Raw genomic sequence first — 18433 nt, 5'->3', positions numbered from 1 at the left:
TCACACCCAATAACCTCCACTCCCCTACCACAACCCCCACAGTCAAACTACCCCTTTTTACTCCCACTAGTTCCCTCCCACCATTTCACCTAAATATTAGAAGTATTAACAATAAGATTTCCAACCTACACGCCCTCCTAGCAACCCAATCCCCAGACATTGTGTCTTACGGAAACCTGGCTAAAACCTAGTACTACCGACAATGAGATACTACCCCCAGGATATAATATGCACTGGTTAGACCGTGCTACTAAGAAAGGAGGTGGGATAGCAGTCCTTTACAAAATCACTCTAACTGTTAATAGAGACACCATTCAACCACCCCAATTCAAGAATTCTGAACTCCTCATAACCAAATTAGAGATTAACCAGTACAAATGTTTAAACATTGTCTGTGGATACATTCCACCAGGCAACAACTTAAATACCCTAGTGGATATCCTGTACTGGTTATCCACTACTTCACTACTTATCCCCAAGAAACCATAGTTCTTGGTGACTTTAGCACCGACTGGCACCCCTGCTCCTCTAACCCCCCCACTCCTATAAACTTATCTGGGTTTAAACAGGCCATAACCTTTCCCACTAGGATAAACAAACTGACCAACAGGGAAAGTATCCTGGATTGGATCCTAGTTAACAACCAACCCCAACTGTATACTTCTGGCACTCTCCCTGACAACCTTAGCAATCATTTTCTAACATATATCATAAAACATAAGGTAGGAAACCCTCACCAGACCAAATATAAAATGGTGAGGAAACAGAAAAAACCTTGACACTGCAATATTCCTAGGCGAACTACAAACAGCTGACTGGTCAAAACTAAAAAATCTACCATTAGAAGAGGCTGTAGCTCACTTTAACACTAAATGCCTAAGTATCCTTGATTCCCATGCTCCAGCACGTACAATAAAATCTAGATCAAATACAGCACCATGGCTCACAAAAGAGACCAAATCTAAAATCAGAGCTAGAATCAGAGCCTGGGCCAGCTGGAGAACAACCAAAGCTCCACTTGACCATCTAAAATATCGTCAACTCAGGAATGACACAAAAAATCTATTTTACTGGATAAAAAAAGCTTCTACCATAATCTTCTACAAAAACACCAAAACAACCCCCAAAAGTTCTGGGCATGCTTAAATCAAATACTTCATCCAGGACATTCTACCACCCCAACCCTGGCTAACCATACCCATAGTTCCCCAGAGACCATAGCTAGCGTTTATAATAACTTTTTCTCCGAAACATTCCAATCCCTAGCAAATCATCTAACCTCCACAAACTTAAACCGCACACCTAATTTATCCACAAATCACCCGAATTTAGCCTCCAACCAATATCCACTAGTTTTATCAAAATTCTCCTAAAAAAACTAAAACCTACTACCCTCACTGCTGAGCATCTCCCTGTAGAGTACCTACAAATAGCTGCAGATGCCATTGCATATCCCATATCTGTCCTTTTCAACAGAACCTTATCCGAAAATGCTATCCCCTCCTTCTGGAAAATATCCCACATCATCCCACTCCATAAAGGTGGTAGCTCAATAGACATGTCCAGCTATTGACCCATTGCCATTCTTTCCCCACTAGCCAAAATAATGGATAAATGTGTACACAAGCAACTAATGCAATACCTTACACAGAATAACTTGCTATCCAACTCCCATCATGGCTTCAGGCCATACCACAGCAACACCTCATCCCTCCTTTCCTTTACTGATGCCATAAACAATAACAAAAATGACAATAGGCTAACCTCCGCCCTTTTCCTTGACCTATCAAAAGCCTTTGACATGGTCAACCATGAACTTCTCATTCTTTCTCTAAAATCCATTTCCCTCAACATGTACACTATCCAGTGGTTCTAGTCCTACCTAACTGGTAGACAACAGGTGGTACTATGGCAGGATAAACTCTCCAGTCAGCTACCTCTCACACTTGGTATCCCTCAACGCTCCATACTAGGCCCACTACTCTTCTCTATTTGTATCATTAATCTTCACACTGCTATCCCTAAAGCTACCTGTATCAATAGGCAGATGATTCCACTCTCATCTGTTCAGCCACCTCCCTATCCGAACTACAAATCTTAACCCAGAATACATTTAACACTATTTGAGTGCTGGCTCGCCAACCAACGCCTACTACTGAACCCCAATAAAACTAAATTTCTACTCTTCACCCCCACTAGTAGATCTGCAACACTTTCATTCTCTGTCACATCTAACAGTGGCACCACTATCTCCCCAGATCAACACAATAAACTTCTAGGGGTTATCATAGACAATAATCTGAAGTTTGACCTACAGTTCAACAGAATTGTACAGACCATCAATAAGAAGCTTGGATCACTGTATAGAAACAAGACAGTCTTAACCCCACTGGCTAGGACTGAAATCGCCTGATCACACCTACTCTCTACTCTTTTATATGCCTCACCTGTACTCTCAAACCTCAGTAAAACGGAACTAAGTAAGCTGTCCATACAACCATATTGCCAGATTCAACAATGGCTCCACCTGTAGAACCCATCACTGCCAGAACCTGAAACAACTAGAATGGCTAGAACTGCCCAGCTTAATTCAATTCAATCAACCCCTAATAGCACACAAAGTTCTGTACTACCCTAAAGATACCTCCTCTCTTATAAATATTATTAAGCCATATAGCAACCTGAGATCCCTACTGTCAACCGACAAATTACTGGTCCAAACCCATAAAGCTAATAACTCAGCTGGTGAATCCCTGTTCACCAACTTTGTTGGCAAAACCTGGAATGCCTTGCCAAACTATATAACCCTACAATCCACCAAAAGTCTCTTAAAAAAAAAAACCTCAAACAGTATCTCAGATTGAACTGGCTATGCCCACGTACCAACCCGGATTAAGTTATAAAACAATAGCATAGTCAGTAATTATCATAGCATAATCAGTAATTATCATAACATCTAACTACATCACCATGCTGTGTATCCAATCTTACTTGTAATTGCATCTGTCCATGAGAACCGTGAGTCCCTACTAGGGACTAACTGTGAGTTACAATCTTACTTGTAATTGTCTCCATGAGAACTGTGAGTCCCTACTAGGGAACACTTCTAAACCAATGTACATGAGGTATATTACCACTTTACATATATATATATATATATATATATATATATATATATATATATATATATTCTAATTGTTTTCTAACTTCTTGTGTAACCTTTTGTATGTTTAACTATGTGGAGCTTTTCTCCCTGGGGTTCCACTGAAAATGGACATGTATCAAGTCGGACTATCCCGGTAAACAAATGTAAAATAAAATAAATAAATAAAAATAAAATGCTTAGTTGATGAAGAGATCCATGTACTCCTGTAGAAATGCTTTAAGGCACCCTGGTGGACAGTATACAAGAAGGAATATGCAGTTCATTCCTGTCTCCAAGGACATACATAAAGGATTTAGATGCCCCATCATCAGTCTTTATCAGCTCCAGACCCAAGGAGTAATAGATAGCTACTTCTCTTCCCAAATTATTGTGTCTAGAGCTGTGAGAAATTCCATAGTTTTGCAGGATATATGCCCCAGGATAGTAAAAGTACAATCTTCCAAGCCATGTTTTTTTCTTAGCCGCCTCTTTTGTGAGATAAAGCCAGGAATGTGACCCAGGTGACCTAGGTTTGATTGGCAGACTTTGTCCCTAACAAGTCAGTTTTGAATCTGATTTAAAAGACATTTTACATGGTTCATAAATCCTAGGGGGAAGGGATTCCTAGCTATGAACGCAGCTCACAGTGGACACTGAGAACTGTAGCCATGCTGTTTAAGAATGCACTGGCTGATCTGTATGAACAATTTCCATTCTGATGTCATTGTTTCAGTGTGAGGTAAGACTGTGGTAGGGCATAAGCAAAAGCCTCCCACTGCTGTCATAATGGCGCCATATGTAATCAGTCTGATCTCACCACTCACTCTCTTATTCTTACATAAATTATCTCTGAGTTTGTAGGGCCCTTGCCCTGAGATAAGTCAGTCAGATGTGTTTTGGGTATCCTGATTGTGAAAGATCAAAGATGGGCTCTAGGACATTGACAGATGGCCAGCAGCTTTATACACAAATTGCATCTAACACAAATGTCATTGCTGTACTTGGCTTAACTTTATAATGATAGGACCCAGAAAGCCCTGCTCATATACTACTGAATAAACAGAACAGACAAAAACAAGTAAAACCTACAGCTGTTTCTTGATTCAGTGTTATAGCCCACTGAGAAAATATACCTTAACTTATTTTCTCACTGAGTTTTGGTTGAGTTGCAACCAGTCATGTCACAGACATTTATGGTTAGTTAGACTTTGTGAAAAGGCTATAAAGTAAACTTCAAGTGCTAACAGCTGTATTACATTACTACTCCAAGTATTGTTTCAGTATGTATTGTAAGAAACATCAAGCCATTACAAATATTTCTAAAACACGTTAAGGAATCTGTCTGAACCAATTTAGTGAACATTTCTTGGTTATATTAATTAAAAAATATTCATGCCACAAAACAATGTTTTAAAGCAACAACCCACCCATCAAAGAATGAATTGTGATTGTATTACACCCTTCTTGTGTGAAAAAGGAGTATCAGGAACATGAATTAGAACTTTGAAAAGAAAAACACAGAGCTGTTAGCAATGAAAATCATTCAGAAATAAGCATTTTATAGCTGTTATAAGTAGAATGGATAGCACTTTCACATAGAGTTTAAATATTTTCTGTAACTTGTTTTAGACTAAACAACATTGGATTTACTGAGGGACTATTATTTTGCTGTCATCATCTTCTTTCGGCTGTTCCCGTTAGGGTCGCCACAGCAGATCACCTGTTTCCATTTCTTCCTGTCCTCTGCATCTTGCTGTGTCACACCAACCACCTGCATGTCCTCTCTCACCACATCCATAAACCTTATCTTAGGCCTTCCTCTTTTCCTGTTACCTGATAGCTTCATCCTTAGCATCTTTTTCCCAATATACTCAGCATCCCTCCTCAGCACATGTCCAAACCAACATAATCGTGCCTCTCTGGCTTTGTCTCTAAACCTTCCAACCTGCGCTGACCCTCTAATATACTTATTCCTAATCCTGTCCACCCTCGTCATACCCAGTGAAAATCTTAACATCTATAATTCTGCCACATCCAGCTCAAACTCCTGCCTTTTTGTCAGTGCCACTGTCTCCAACCCATATAACATAGCTGGTCTCACTACCCTCTTGTAGACCTTCCCTTTCACTCTTACAGGTACTCGTCTGTCACAAATAACTCCTGACACTCTTCTCCACCCACTCCATCCTGCCTGTACTCTCTTCTTCACTTCTCTTCCACACTCACCGTTACTCTGAACTATTGACCCCAAGTATTTAAACTCATCCACCTTTGCCACCTCTACTCCTTGCATCCTCACCATTCCTCTATCCTCCCTCTCATTCACACACATATATTCTGTCTTAGTCCTGCTGACCTTCATTCCTCTTCTCTCTAGAGCATGTCTCCATCTCTCCAGGGTCTCCTCCACCTATTCCCTACTTTCACTACAGATCACGATGTCATCTGCAAACATCATATTATTTTGCTGTAATAGAATGTCAGACATGTTTGTATTGTTTTTGGTCCCCAGTGGATTCTGTTCTATTAGAGATTGTTGCCACTGAAGGATGAACATTGTTGAAGAACAAATGGTTATGGAAAAGAACCATCAGGTGCTGCATTTGGATTTTTTCTGAATTTGAAAAAAAAAATAAAAGCATGTTTTTTGACTTATTTCATCATGTAATGTAACTAATTGGGAAGATGAAAAGTAAACACCCTGATAAAAGGATACGAGTACTTAATCTATGGAATTTATCATTGAAACAGAAAACAAATCCAATTCTTCACAATAAGAAATGAATTAATGAGAAGACAAGAGAAAAACAGGCATTAAATAATTTTAATTCACCTAAACCAACTTGCCTGTTTTCTTTTGGTTTATTGTTTGAAAGCTGCTCCTTTCATAAGGAAAACTGTTTTCAGTATATGCATAATAGGGCAGTTTCTTTTGTCCTTTGCCGTGGTCAATAGATTGATCTGTGATTTCTATAACCTTAATAAAAATTAAACAAAAGTTGCAGTCTGATGAGTCTCACAAATGTACAAGGTCATATTAAAATGTACACATGCTTAATGTGCTGTCATTTTATTTGTGATTTTAGGTGACTGAAGCTACTACAAACTTGCCAAAGGTTGCTCAAGTGGAAGGAGAACTTCCGCTAAATCAGTGTTTTGAATGTAAGCAGACATTCTCCTCTGCAACCATGCTGCATCAACACAGCAGGGCAGCTCATGGAAAGGAAAGAATCCACGTCTGTCGTATTTGTCATAAAGCTTTCAAACGAACAACACACCTTAAGGTAATTGCCCTATGCATGTTTCACAGTAGCATAATAGAGAATGGCTTTGTATTAGTTAAATCATTTGTGTAATTTTAGCATTTTGTATTGGTCACTAGTCAGAACAAATCTGGCATACACTTTGGTAATGAGAGAATTATAATATTTTGCGAGAATTATAATGGTTTGCTGTATAGAGCGCAATATAGGTTTATACATGTCCTTTACAGATTGGAAGGTAAGGCATATATTTTGAGAAACTGAAAAAAATAGGTATTATCTTAGAGAACATGAAGAAGGCTGTGACCTTCTTGTTTAAGTGCTTCAGAGAAATATGTAAAACTGGAGCAGAGAAAAAGTCTCCCATAAAGAAGTAAGGGTGAGATGGTTTGGCCTCGGATGGGAAAATTCAGGAAGGGGTTATTAATATGTAAAAGATAGTGGATGAGTGTGTTATACTATAACATGATGTGAAAGAATACAAGATAGCAAATAGCTAAGAAAGAAACAGAATTTTTTGGGGGAGAGGTTGAGAAAGAAGAATGTAAAAGATGGCTGTTTAATAGTGGTGCCATATTGAAATACTTGTATTGCCAAGCATATTTACGCTATTATATAAATAATTGTTTTATTTAGTATTGTTCATATTAACATGTATTCAGGAACTGAAATGTGTCACTTTTGTATGCCTACACAGATAAGATAGATGCCTGTAAAGAAGAAGACTGTAGCACACCGAAACAGTTGTCCTCCATTTTCTGTAGTGTATCTATATATCTGGACATTGGAAATAAAGCACTAAAAATTACTAAAATAAAACAAAAGCAATAATAATATCAAAGGATAATTATAGATACAAAGCTGCTGTTTACGATTGTATAGTCATGTAATTTAGCACAGTGGGCCAAGACTTAAATCTTGTAGTCCATTTCCTTAGTCTCCATTTGCCTTCAGTGTAGCCCTGAGGAAGTGTCTTATACAGACAATGCTTTTGGATATCTGCTGGAAATGAACCTTAACCCAAATGGACAAACTGTTTAATAAAATAAATAAATGAATAAAGTACAGTCTATACAGCACATATATGTATAATAGACACCCTGTGTAAAGTAAACATGTAGAGTGCGTCAGCTTTTATTTATGTGGCACATGCAAATTTGGAAGTCCAGTATGTGCTGGTTTTCACAAAGAAGTACTGTATTCTGAAACTGTAACATAGATTGAAGAGTAGCAGTTGAACCTAGAAAATATGTTGGTATCTGCTGAACAGCTGAGGGTGGACTATTCAAAGACTTTGTGTTCAGTTGTGTCTTTCTGAAAAGCTTTCATTTTAAATGGGTCTCTTCTGCATTGTCTTGTAAACAGAAATATATATTTATATATATCATAGACTATAAAGCCAGGTTGAAAAAAACCTGTTTGAACTAACTTAACAGATTTTTGAGGTCTTTGTTCATTTTTTATCCTGTTGAATTTTCAAGTACCATTCATCTAAATGAAGCACTAGTCACATTAATGTGTTTTGCTGTGGAATCTAGTTTAACATATGTTAGTAACCAAGTGTTTTCAAGATCAGCAGAGACAGTTTCCTGACCTAGCAGTCCTTTGGTTCTGAGGGAGACAGCCATTACTGTGACCCAGATGGCTTGTGTTCGTCTAATTGCACAGGATCTGGAGGCGCCACTTCAGTGGATGGTGAGAGCCAGCAGATGTTGTCTTGTCCATTCTGGGGAGGGAGGCAGCCTATACTCATTGTAATATAGTAGCATTATGAGCCTGATTATGAGCTAACTCAGTGCTGCAGAGAGGGTGTATCTCTTAGTAAAAGGTTGAGCATGAGCAGAAGTGCTGAAGCACCTACCAATGCATCACTTAAAGTGGAGCTTGCAGGGCTGCCAAGTGGAGGAAGGGATCAGAACATATTCTCTGGTAGTAATATGATGCTGCACAAGTGTCCTTAATCTCCTCAAAGACACCAGATAAGGTTAAGGTAGATCCAATAGACCCAGTAATTGAGGAGGGGAACTGGTGGCAGCTGATGATCAGATGTGAAGAGTAGATAAAAAGATTATATCTTGCCCTTAAATGACATGTCAGACTAGTCAAAGATTTTAAATGAGAGCGGGAAGTTGAGATGCAGGCATAAAATCCTACCATAAATTGACAGCAAAAAGAATGATACAGCACACACAAAGGGAAGAAAACAAATGATGCTGATAGAGATTGTACCAAGAAGACAAAGCAAGGGGAAGAAATTAGAGGCAAAGAGAAGGGAAGAGATGGGTATGATGATGAAAGTGTGGGTCTGCAGTGTGAATCATAAAGGATGTGACTTCTATGAAAGAAGCCTGATAGCACTGGAAGATGAAAATAAGTAGCTGTGAGAAATACCAGACACAAGAAAAGTATAAGGAAGGCTGAGACAGATAAAGGCCATTTGAAGGTAAAGAAGTGTGCCTAGTGGAAGAGAAATAGAAGTCACAGGGAATATCATAGTAGAATTGCTCTAAACTGGTAAACAAATTAAAAATAAAGAAATATACCAAGAAGGGTGAGATATGGACTGTAGTAAAGGGAAAGGATTGCAAGATATTAGGAACAAAAAAAATGAAAATCATAGACCCGTACTGAAAGCTGGCAGTGTCATCTAGATAATGGGGGTGATGAGTGTGATAGGAGCATTTGTTGAAGACACTGAGAATGCAGAAAGTTATCCATGGGAATGATCACATACAAGGAGAAAACTGTCAAAATAAACTGCTAAAATGTTAAATCTTTGAAGGATGCTAAAACAAGAAGGCAGTGGGAGAGAAAACAAAAAAATAATTTTGAAAGAGGTGATATATTCGCATTGAGTGACTGTTACAGGCAAGAACAGACGGCACTGTAAGAAGAAGAGCACATAGTGTGGCTGGAGAAGATGCTAGGTTTACTTTAGAAAGTGCATATCTGACATTACAAGCAACTAGGAAGGACAGGAGTAATCCAGGCATGACTGTGCTTGTAGGGAGCAAATTATGCTGCATTTGGCACATTAGAAGCAGAAGACCAGGTGTTGGTAAAATATTGCATATAAGTGGACAGATTAAGTACTTAGTAAGCCCAGTCACTTCAGTTGGTGGTTAATGGAACTGTGTAAAGAGAAGAATTCACATTAGAGGGATGAGAGGAGTACCTGTGATATCAGTAGGAATACGATACAAGCTCACTGTATTTTTAAACAGCGTTATTAAATTCATATATATTTAGCCATAGCATGAGTACACATACATTAATAAAAAAGAAAACAAACTACTGCAAATACTTTATTTCATTTTCATGCGTTTATATATATATATATATATATATATATATATATATATATATATATTTTTTTTTTGTACATTTTTCTTTCCTAACAATTTTCATTCACTCCGGTATTGCATAAATTGCTCAAGTCTTGCCTTTGTTGAAATTTCACTCCTCCTCTTGAACATTATTCTGCATGTTTTGTTTACACATATGCCATTTTGTTTACTTGTAGTTTTCTCCTTACCTTTTCTAAAGATCCTGTCTCTGATTCTTTTGCCTGTTTTGCAACATTCAATACTTTAGTTATGGCTGATGTAGATTTTGATTTCCATTTTCTAATAATTTATTTTTTGGCAGCCTATAACTTCGCACATAGTAAGGCCTTACTATGTCTAGACAATTCAGTTTGTACTTCCCAACTGAAAACAATAATTTCCTTACTTAAAGTAATTAGCTCCACCAACATTTCTGACCAAGAACTTTGTAGGGAATTTTTAATTCTGCCAACTCATTGCATTTCCAAAAAAACATGTTACCAATTACTCTTCTCTTTTTCATAACACCTCCAGCATATGGTGTCTATCTGAGGAAATCATCTCTGAAGTCTCCTTGGGGTATAAAACTTCTTATGCAAACACTTCTACACAAAGATTATACATTTTGCACATTGTCATGTACTTGGTAGCTCTACAGGTGTATTCCCATTGTTCCTTTGCAGATTGCCTTTCCGGTCTCTCTTCCCCATGTTTTGGAACCTCTTATGCCCTAACAGTTGCTTCTATTCTAGACGCTGCTAAAAACTAAACCAGTGCTGGTCTTTCATTTAATACTCCCCTATCCCTTTTTCTTTCCTGTGCTTTATCATTCCCAAACTCCTTCTCTCTACTTAATATATAATAGGAGACTTGAAACGTTTCCACTGCTTGTACCTTAAATTCCAAATCCATAATCAGGAACTGCTCAGTTGTTCTGTTGTCTTTTGTTGTCAGTCATATTGATTACTGCTGCAGTATCCTTAACTATATGGGTTATATCCTGTCAAGGATATAACACTCAAACAGCTTCCAAAGCTTCAGGGCACCTTCCACACACCCAAGCTCTCAGGCAGCTTAAGTTGAGCTGACTATAAAAGACTAATGTGGCTGAGAAACCCTTCAGAGATTTACTGCTGCCGAAGAGTACATTCCTCTGAGGCTTTTGAAGATCGACGGTTAACTTGTTCTTTCCTTTGCTGGGCAGATAAGTTCCCATTGGAAAAAAAAGACTTCTGTTTTCTTAATATTGTTGACACTTAATTACTTTCCTGAGAGGGTTGGGTTTTAATGGACTGTCTGAAGACTGTAAAGTACTGTTAAACAAAGCACTCATTTTTTCTGTTAGTTAAAAGTTGTGTAAAGTAACATAAACTTTTTTTTTTTTGTAGAGACATTGGTTTATTTTACTTTTGAGGGGCTGGCATAGTGTTTTAAGGTTCTTTTTTTGCTCTGTTTTTCTGTCAAAAAGTAACTTTTATAGAATAGTAGTGTTTGCAGGCATTTTCTGCTTGTCTTACCCCTGGAAGGAGGCATAATTTTTGGCTTGACCATGAAACAGACTACTGGTCCCATAGTTGGTCCTTCCAGCCACAAAAATAAAAAAAAATAAGCAAACAGCCTTTGCCACCACAGCAGGCTAGTAATTTGCCTCAGCCACAGGTGGGTGACTGTACTGTGACCATTTGTTGTACCTCAGACCAATCATCTTTTCCCTCTGGCCATAGAGCCATTATGGATTGGTTGGGTTGCCACATTCTTTGCGCCTGTTGGGGTCCCTTAGTAGGCAAGGGAGAGTCACTGTTGTTTGTCATGGGAGAGGGAACAGGGAAGTTTTCCCCCTTTTGTGTCAGAATGCTATGCCAATCCCTGGGGAAGCTGCTGGTGCCATTAATAATACTGCTGGTCCAATTGTTCCTGTCAAAGAGAAACAGAAAACCAAGCATGTATCTACTCCTCAATTTTCTTTGGAAAGTAGTTTACTGGGACTAGCTCAGGGTTTAATTCAGGCTGTTGATCCTCCTTCTAAAGTAGTTTCTGGTAAAGGAAGAAAGGATTTCTCTTCTCTTGAAGAGATTCAGGATTCTGAATCTGAACAGGAAGATGCAGGGATGGAGTGATTGTTTTTTCCTCAGAATTCTGACTCGGTTCCCGATATTCCTTGTGGGGGTGTCTCTCTTTCTCTGCATAGCTCTCAACCTTCCATCTCCAAAATGAGGAACACTCTGCCTTCATAATGTGGAACAAATGGGCAAAATGTGGAACACATACTAATCGCTTACTAACAACTTCAACTAGGAAGGTCATAGGATGGTTAAAATATGCTGGTTTTACTTACAAAGAAGATCCTTTAATGAATTAATATGATTAATTTCTATTTACCATGGATTTCACTTAAAACAATTCCTAACACTGAATGTGTGACAGACTCTTTCAATGTGGAACTTTGAGGAACATCGAGGAACATGAACTTTTTAAGACCGCAAATGAGGTATGTTCCTCATAATGAGGTACACTTGAGAGAGGTATGCTCTGCAACTATTGCTAGAATGTGCCAATGCTTTCAGTGGGAGAACACTAAGGTTTCTCAGCCCCACAGAAAGTACGTACAGAAGGATTTAACAGAATCTACACCTATTCCTCCTGCTCTGTCTGCTGTACAGGATGTGTATGTTACTGCCTGCAATTTTCCTGATAGTCAATCAGTTGTCTCTAAAAAGGCAGCTAGGATGTATAAAGTTCCTTAGTCTTTTAAAATTTTATACACTATTCCCAAACCTGACCCAGCAGCAGTAGCTTTAGTTGATCCCACTGCTGCTAAGCACTTAGTTAATTCATATTCTATCCTTTTTGATAAGGATGGATAAATTTATATATATATATATATATATATATATATATATATATATATATATATATACTTCTGCAACTTTGATTTTCAAATTTTTGAATTGTCAGGCTCGTATGTTTGTTCTGACAAATTTTGAAAGTATGAGGAATATTCCATCTGCAGTTCCTTCTAGTGAGGAAAAAATGCTTAAAATAGTTTATTTTATTGTACTGCACAGGAACACTACTCATTACTTACATTGAGTGTATGATTCCATTGATACTTCTTCTAAGGCTATGGCCACTGGTACTGTTTTGAGGAGTTTTGCATGGCTGCATTCTCAGGATCTCCCAGCTACTGTTAAAAATGAGGTTTTAAATTCTCCTTTGGATAGAAATTCAGTGTTTGGACCCTGTGCTGCAGAAGTGATCAAAAGGTGTGATGAAAGGAGCAAACTAATCCAGGGAATCCCTGATTCTTCAATCCTCCTTTTTCGAATTTTCCAAGGGATTTTTTATTTCCTCATCTAATTTTAGCAAAAAGGCAGACTAAACAGTCTTGACAAAATACAGGTAAACAGATGTTTAAGAAGAAGTGGTAAAAGAGGTCTAAAAAAAGTCTTGAAACCTCCCAAAACCAAAGACAGTCCAACAAATCTGAATGACTGTTCAGAGGACCTTGTGAACCCCTCCTACCCTTCCCCATTTTTTCTTCCAGAAAGTCATAATCTCCATTTTTCTTTTTGGAAATTAATTGTTTCAGACAAATGGGCCCTGAAAGTCATTCATCAAGGTTAGAAATTGCACTGGGTAGAAATTCCTCCTTTTAAGGGGATCATTCCTCATCCTCATCCTCTAGGTCAGACTATTTTGTTTGCACCAGTTCTTCATCACATACTTTCCCAAGGAGTGATAAAGCCAGTTCCTTCTCCCCAGGTAGGGAAAAGTTTTTATTAAAGGATGTTCCTAGTGCCAAAGAAAGAAACTTCTTGGAGATCATTTCCATATCTTTCTTTTCTAAACTTTTGTCAAAGTGCCCAAATTCAAAATAATGTCACTTCACAACCTGTTACCTGTTCTTCCTCTTTCAGATTTCATGGCAAGACTAGATTTAAAAAATGCTTATCCCATCCCTATTCATCCAGACTTCAGATGTTTCTTAAGGATTTTTGTGCCTAGATCACATTATTAGTTATCTGCTTACCCTTTGGACTATAGTGCACTAAGAGTGCTCACAAAATGTCCTGCTTCTGTTATAGCTCATTGCAGGCTACAGGATATCCACATTTTTAATTATTTAGATGACTTGCTTACCTTTGCAGAGTCTTTTTCAAAGTGTCAGGAATCTCTCTCTTGGTTGAGAGATGTCTTACACAAGTTTGGATTCGAAAAGAACATTCACAATTATTTATTGACTCCCTCACACTATTCAGGGAATGTCAAGATGCAAGTGTGAGATTCAAACTGCTCTACCTAGCTGTCTTCAATGTATTCTTCCCTGGAGGGAAAAAATAATTTTTTGATGAATGAAGTACATGCTAAGGAAAATGTACAAACGTTTGTCCAAAAAAAGCAAGCAGAAGGAATCCCCCAGGGTATTGTGGTGACTGTCTTCTAGCCCAGGCAACTGTGATTCTTCCTTCTTTTGGAAATGGCCAAGGGCAATTATCACCAGCTTCCTCACAGACTGGATCTACTCCCACAAGAACAGGGGTGTTTGATACACCCAAACATCAATCAACTTCAATTGACTGGCTGGATGATGGGGTCTTAATTTCTTTTAGGCACTTGTTTACTGAGGATGTGCAGAAGGTACCAATGAAGGCAGGAAAGCCTGCTACTAGAAAATCATATATTAGCAAATGGAAAGATTTTCTAGTTGGTAACAACAACATAATCAGCACCCATTCAGGGCTAGTTGTTTGCTGGTTCTACAGTACTTTTGTAAGTTACTATCCTGTGGCTTTTCTTATTCCTCTGTCAAGGTTCATTCAACAACCATCTCAGCATGTCTGTCCATGTGTTCTCCTCTTTCAGTACAGTCTCATGTCAAAATGTTCTTGAAATGGGTTTTGCATAAGAGGCCACCAAGAAAACTGGAGGCCCCTCCTTGGGATCTTTATTTTGTGTTAGAGAAGCCAACACTTGCTCCATTTGAACTAGCTAATTTGCCTGGCCTGAGGTTCTTGACATGGACAACAGTTTTACTGATTTCTTTGTTTCTGAGTTACAAGCTCTTATGGTGAGTCCACCTTATTTCAGTGACAGGATTCCTTTGAGGATTAATCATTCATTTGTGCCTAATTGGTGTTTAAGTTTACCGTAAGCCAAACTATCCATATCCCTGTTTTCTTTCCTGAACCTAAAATGAGTTCTAAAGAAGTCTTTGCTAAAGATGAAAGCGCTTGACTGCATTTGGTCTGTTTTTGCTGTCAATAAATTGGATTTGTGGTTTGGACTTTGGTTTGTGTGGTTCCTGGGCCTCTACCTTCACTACTTGTGGTTCTTGGTTCTTTTCTTCAGGAAGTGGAATCCGAGCATACCTCTCAACTGTACAGATTTTCACAGAATGTCCAGATTTTTGCCTCATATTTTTGGTGTGCTCCTCCTAAAATCTGTAACTTTCTGGCAAATAGCTGAGGATTGAAGTAATTAAATAATGACAAACATTTGAGTTTAAGACTCCACATCCTTCAGAAAATTCATGCTAATGCAAAACTTATTAATGTTAAGTTGTCAATCTTGCCTTCATTCTTGCTGGATGGGGTTCGGAGCCGAATCCCGGCTCCGACTCGGCCTATTACTAAAGCTCGAGAGCTATTTTTACCGGCTCGAGGCTATCCTATGTCCCATAATGCTAGGCGTGATATACCCAGATCTCGTTTGAGCTTCAGCTACAAGGTTGCATCTTTTTGCCGGCTCCAGGTTGTATTAATATTTTTGTTGTTTTTAGTCAGCTTTTTGGGTTAAAATCTTAGCGATAGTGTTTTATAGTTACTACCCTTTAGATCCCTGTTTAGGATTCCCTTAGGTAGTTTTTTGATACAGTATTTCCCCTCACCTAATAGGCCCTTGGCCAATCCTCTTCCATACTTTTTTGTCTGTATATGTATGTGTGTGCCTAGATAATTTGTATTAATAAGTATGAGTTTTTTTTGTTTATTTCTTGGTCTGTTACAACCTTTTTGTGTGTGTGTTTGACTAATTGTGACTAGACCTCCCAGAGTTGTCTTTTTCTGCCCGTCATCCTTGTTTCAGGATGTCGAAAGACACCAAGGTCTCGGGCTTCAAGAAGTGTGACTCGTGCTGTCAGAACATGTCTCTGACAGATGGTCACACTTCTTGTGTATATTGCTTGGGCCCTCTGCACTTGCAGGGCTCTTATTCTGTCTGCCATGCGTTCAGTCGAAGAGTCCTGCAGGAACGCAGAAAAAAACTTATTTTGAAAGGCTTGTTAAAGCCTGAAGGTTCCCCGGCTAAGCCTTCTTCGGGTAAACCTTCCAAGCCCGCCAAACCGTCGGCTCCATGTTCGGAGCTGTTGCCGAGCGGTGCTGCTACTACCACTGCATCGGTTCCGGCCGGTACCGATGATTGAAGGCCTCAATCGGCTCCGACTCTGTTGTCGGAGCCATCTTCCAGCAAAAAGCATTCCAGGTCTCCTTCCCTGGAATCTGTCCATTCGGCTCCGAAGTCTTCCTTGTTATCGGAGCGGAGTCACAGGTCCCATTCCTCTCGGTCTTCCAGGCTGTTGGACCATGACCTCAAGAGGGTGGTTAGCAGACTGCTTAAGTCGCAGGCACTGGCTCAAATGTTGCATAGCCCTCCTCATCAGGCAGTGGCTTTCACTACTCCCTCTTCGATTCCTCCTCCGACTCTTCCTGTGTGTTCGGAGCCAGAGATCGTAGGGGTCGGGACCGTCGGAATGTCTGAGCCGCTACCACTCCTTTCGGCTCCCTCGTCGGCTCCGATCTCTTCCTTGGTTCCATCCTTGGAGGGATCCGGGCGCCGTGACTCTCTCGTTGGCTCCGAGGGGGCGAGTGGCATCGGACCCTTGTCTGACCCCGTTCTCCCTCTCGGAGCTTCGGCGCAGGTGAGTTTGGCCCCGACATCGGCCTCGGAGCCATTCCTCTCGGTGCCGGGAGGAGTCCTTGTCTCTTTGGAGCGGGGACCCCCTTCCCTGCCTGATAGGGGCGCCTTTGAGGTCATGAGGAGTGTGCTGGCCCCTGTGCCTGCTCCACGGTCGGCTCCTTCGGCTCCTCCCTCTATGGTGCCTGCTTCAGTCTCTACCCGCTCTCCCGATCCTGAGCATGGAGAACCGACGCTACAGGTAGCCCCATTGGACATATCCTCCTCTTCCAAGGCCTCCCCTGATCCTTCACGGGAGCCCCCTCGGAAGAGATAATGCAAGAGGAAGCATGTAGACTCCCCTGAGTCAATCACATTGGACACTGACTTGGATGACTCAGAAGGGTCCCCAAGGTCCCCCTCTGAGGATGTCTCATTTTCTGACATCCTGGAGATTCTTAAGCAGAGGGGAAACTGATCTGCCCTTAACCCTTCTGAGGACGAGTCGGTGTACCTGGATGCGTTCGGTTCTCACCTTTCCACCTCCTGGGTGTCTCTGCCTTTCGACCTGCTCATGGATGTGGTGGCTCGAAAGGCGTGGACGACTCCAGATACTATGGAACCAACTCCCCGGAGGCCTACAAAATTTATTACAGCCCCTTCTGACAATTAGTTTCTAACTAAGGGCCTCCCTGTTGATGCTATGGTGGTGGCGGCGGCCACTAAAAAGGAGTTGGCTGACCCTTCAGTACCTGTCCATCCTCCTAATAAGGAATCTAGGACTATGGACAGGTATGGCAAGCGGATGTTTTCCTCAGCGACCTTCGCTATGAGGTCGCTGAATTATTTGTGCCATTTCACCCATCTCCAGAGAGGCCTTCTCAAGGAACTGGGTGATACCTTATAGGACCCATCAGCTGCGGGGTCTCAGGAAAAGATCAACTCCCAGCTGGGGACCCTGAACTCTACTGTCAACTCCTCCATGCGGCTCATTTTGTATGCAGCCGATGGAGCGAGTAGGGCTGCAGGCACGGGTGTTGCTCTAAGGAGACACACCTGGATGCGGCTTTGCAATTTTGCCGACCCCTTCAAGGCGTCCTTCACTAACACCCCCTTTGATGGTTCTGCCTTGTTTGGACCTCAAGTGAAGGATACATTGACCAGGTGCGAGCAGGAAGGCAAGACTCTCTCTGCCGTATGAATCTGTTTTTCTACCTCTTCTAGACCATACCCTAAGGGTCAGAAAGGTGGGAAAATGTGGTTCCGCAAACCTCAGGGAGTACTGCCTGACGCACATGGTGAGCTTCCCTCCAGAGGCAGAGGAAGGAACAATAATAGACACCACGCGAGGGGCAGGGGGGGGTCCGCAGATTCAGGGTAGCAGAGATTCCTTCTCTGACAAACCCTTCCAGCACCCCTGAGGAGCTGCCCGACTGTCCACCTTCGGAGGCAGTCGGGGGAAGACTATCACTGTACCCAGAAGCCTGCCATTCCCTCACGCAAGACAATTGGGTACGGTCGGTCATATCCGAGGGTTACAAAATTCCCTTTATTCAGACCCCACAACTGCCAAAAAGGGCCCCTTCCAGATGTTCCACCCAGTCTGAGGGATCAAGCAGCACTAGAAATTTCAAAGCTGCTAGAAAAAAGAGCCATCCAGCCAGTCCCAGCAGACCAGCAAGGATCCGGAGTCTACTCCAAGTTCTTTTTGGTACCAAAAAAGACAGGGGACTGGAGACCTATTTTGGATCTCAGCAGGCTGAACAAGTCTGTTCAAAGAACGAAATTCTGGATGGTCACGCTTCAGT

At 40.6% G+C, this 18433-nt stretch overlaps 1 protein-coding gene across 1 annotated transcript in view; it reads left to right on the top strand.

The window, feature by feature from the left end:
• ZNF236 (zinc finger protein 236) overlaps positions 1-18433 on the top strand; it is a 1651223-nt gene that overhangs the window by 1416055 nt on the left and 216735 nt on the right. The window contains exon 29 of the mRNA XM_044067103.1: positions 6232-6429. Within this exon, the coding sequence (XP_043923038.1) occupies positions 6232-6429 (198 nt within the window). The remainder of the gene's footprint in view (positions 1-6231; positions 6430-18433) is intronic.

The sequence above is a fragment of the Protopterus annectens genome, chromosome 3.part1 (genome assembly GCF_019279795.1).
Source record: "Protopterus annectens isolate FY-2018-M chromosome 3.part1, PAN1.0, whole genome shotgun sequence".
NCBI lineage: Eukaryota > Metazoa > Chordata > Ceratodontiformes > Protopteridae > Protopterus > Protopterus annectens.
Note: the sequence above shows the minus strand (reverse complement) of the source record. Positions and strands in the feature narration are given on the sequence as shown.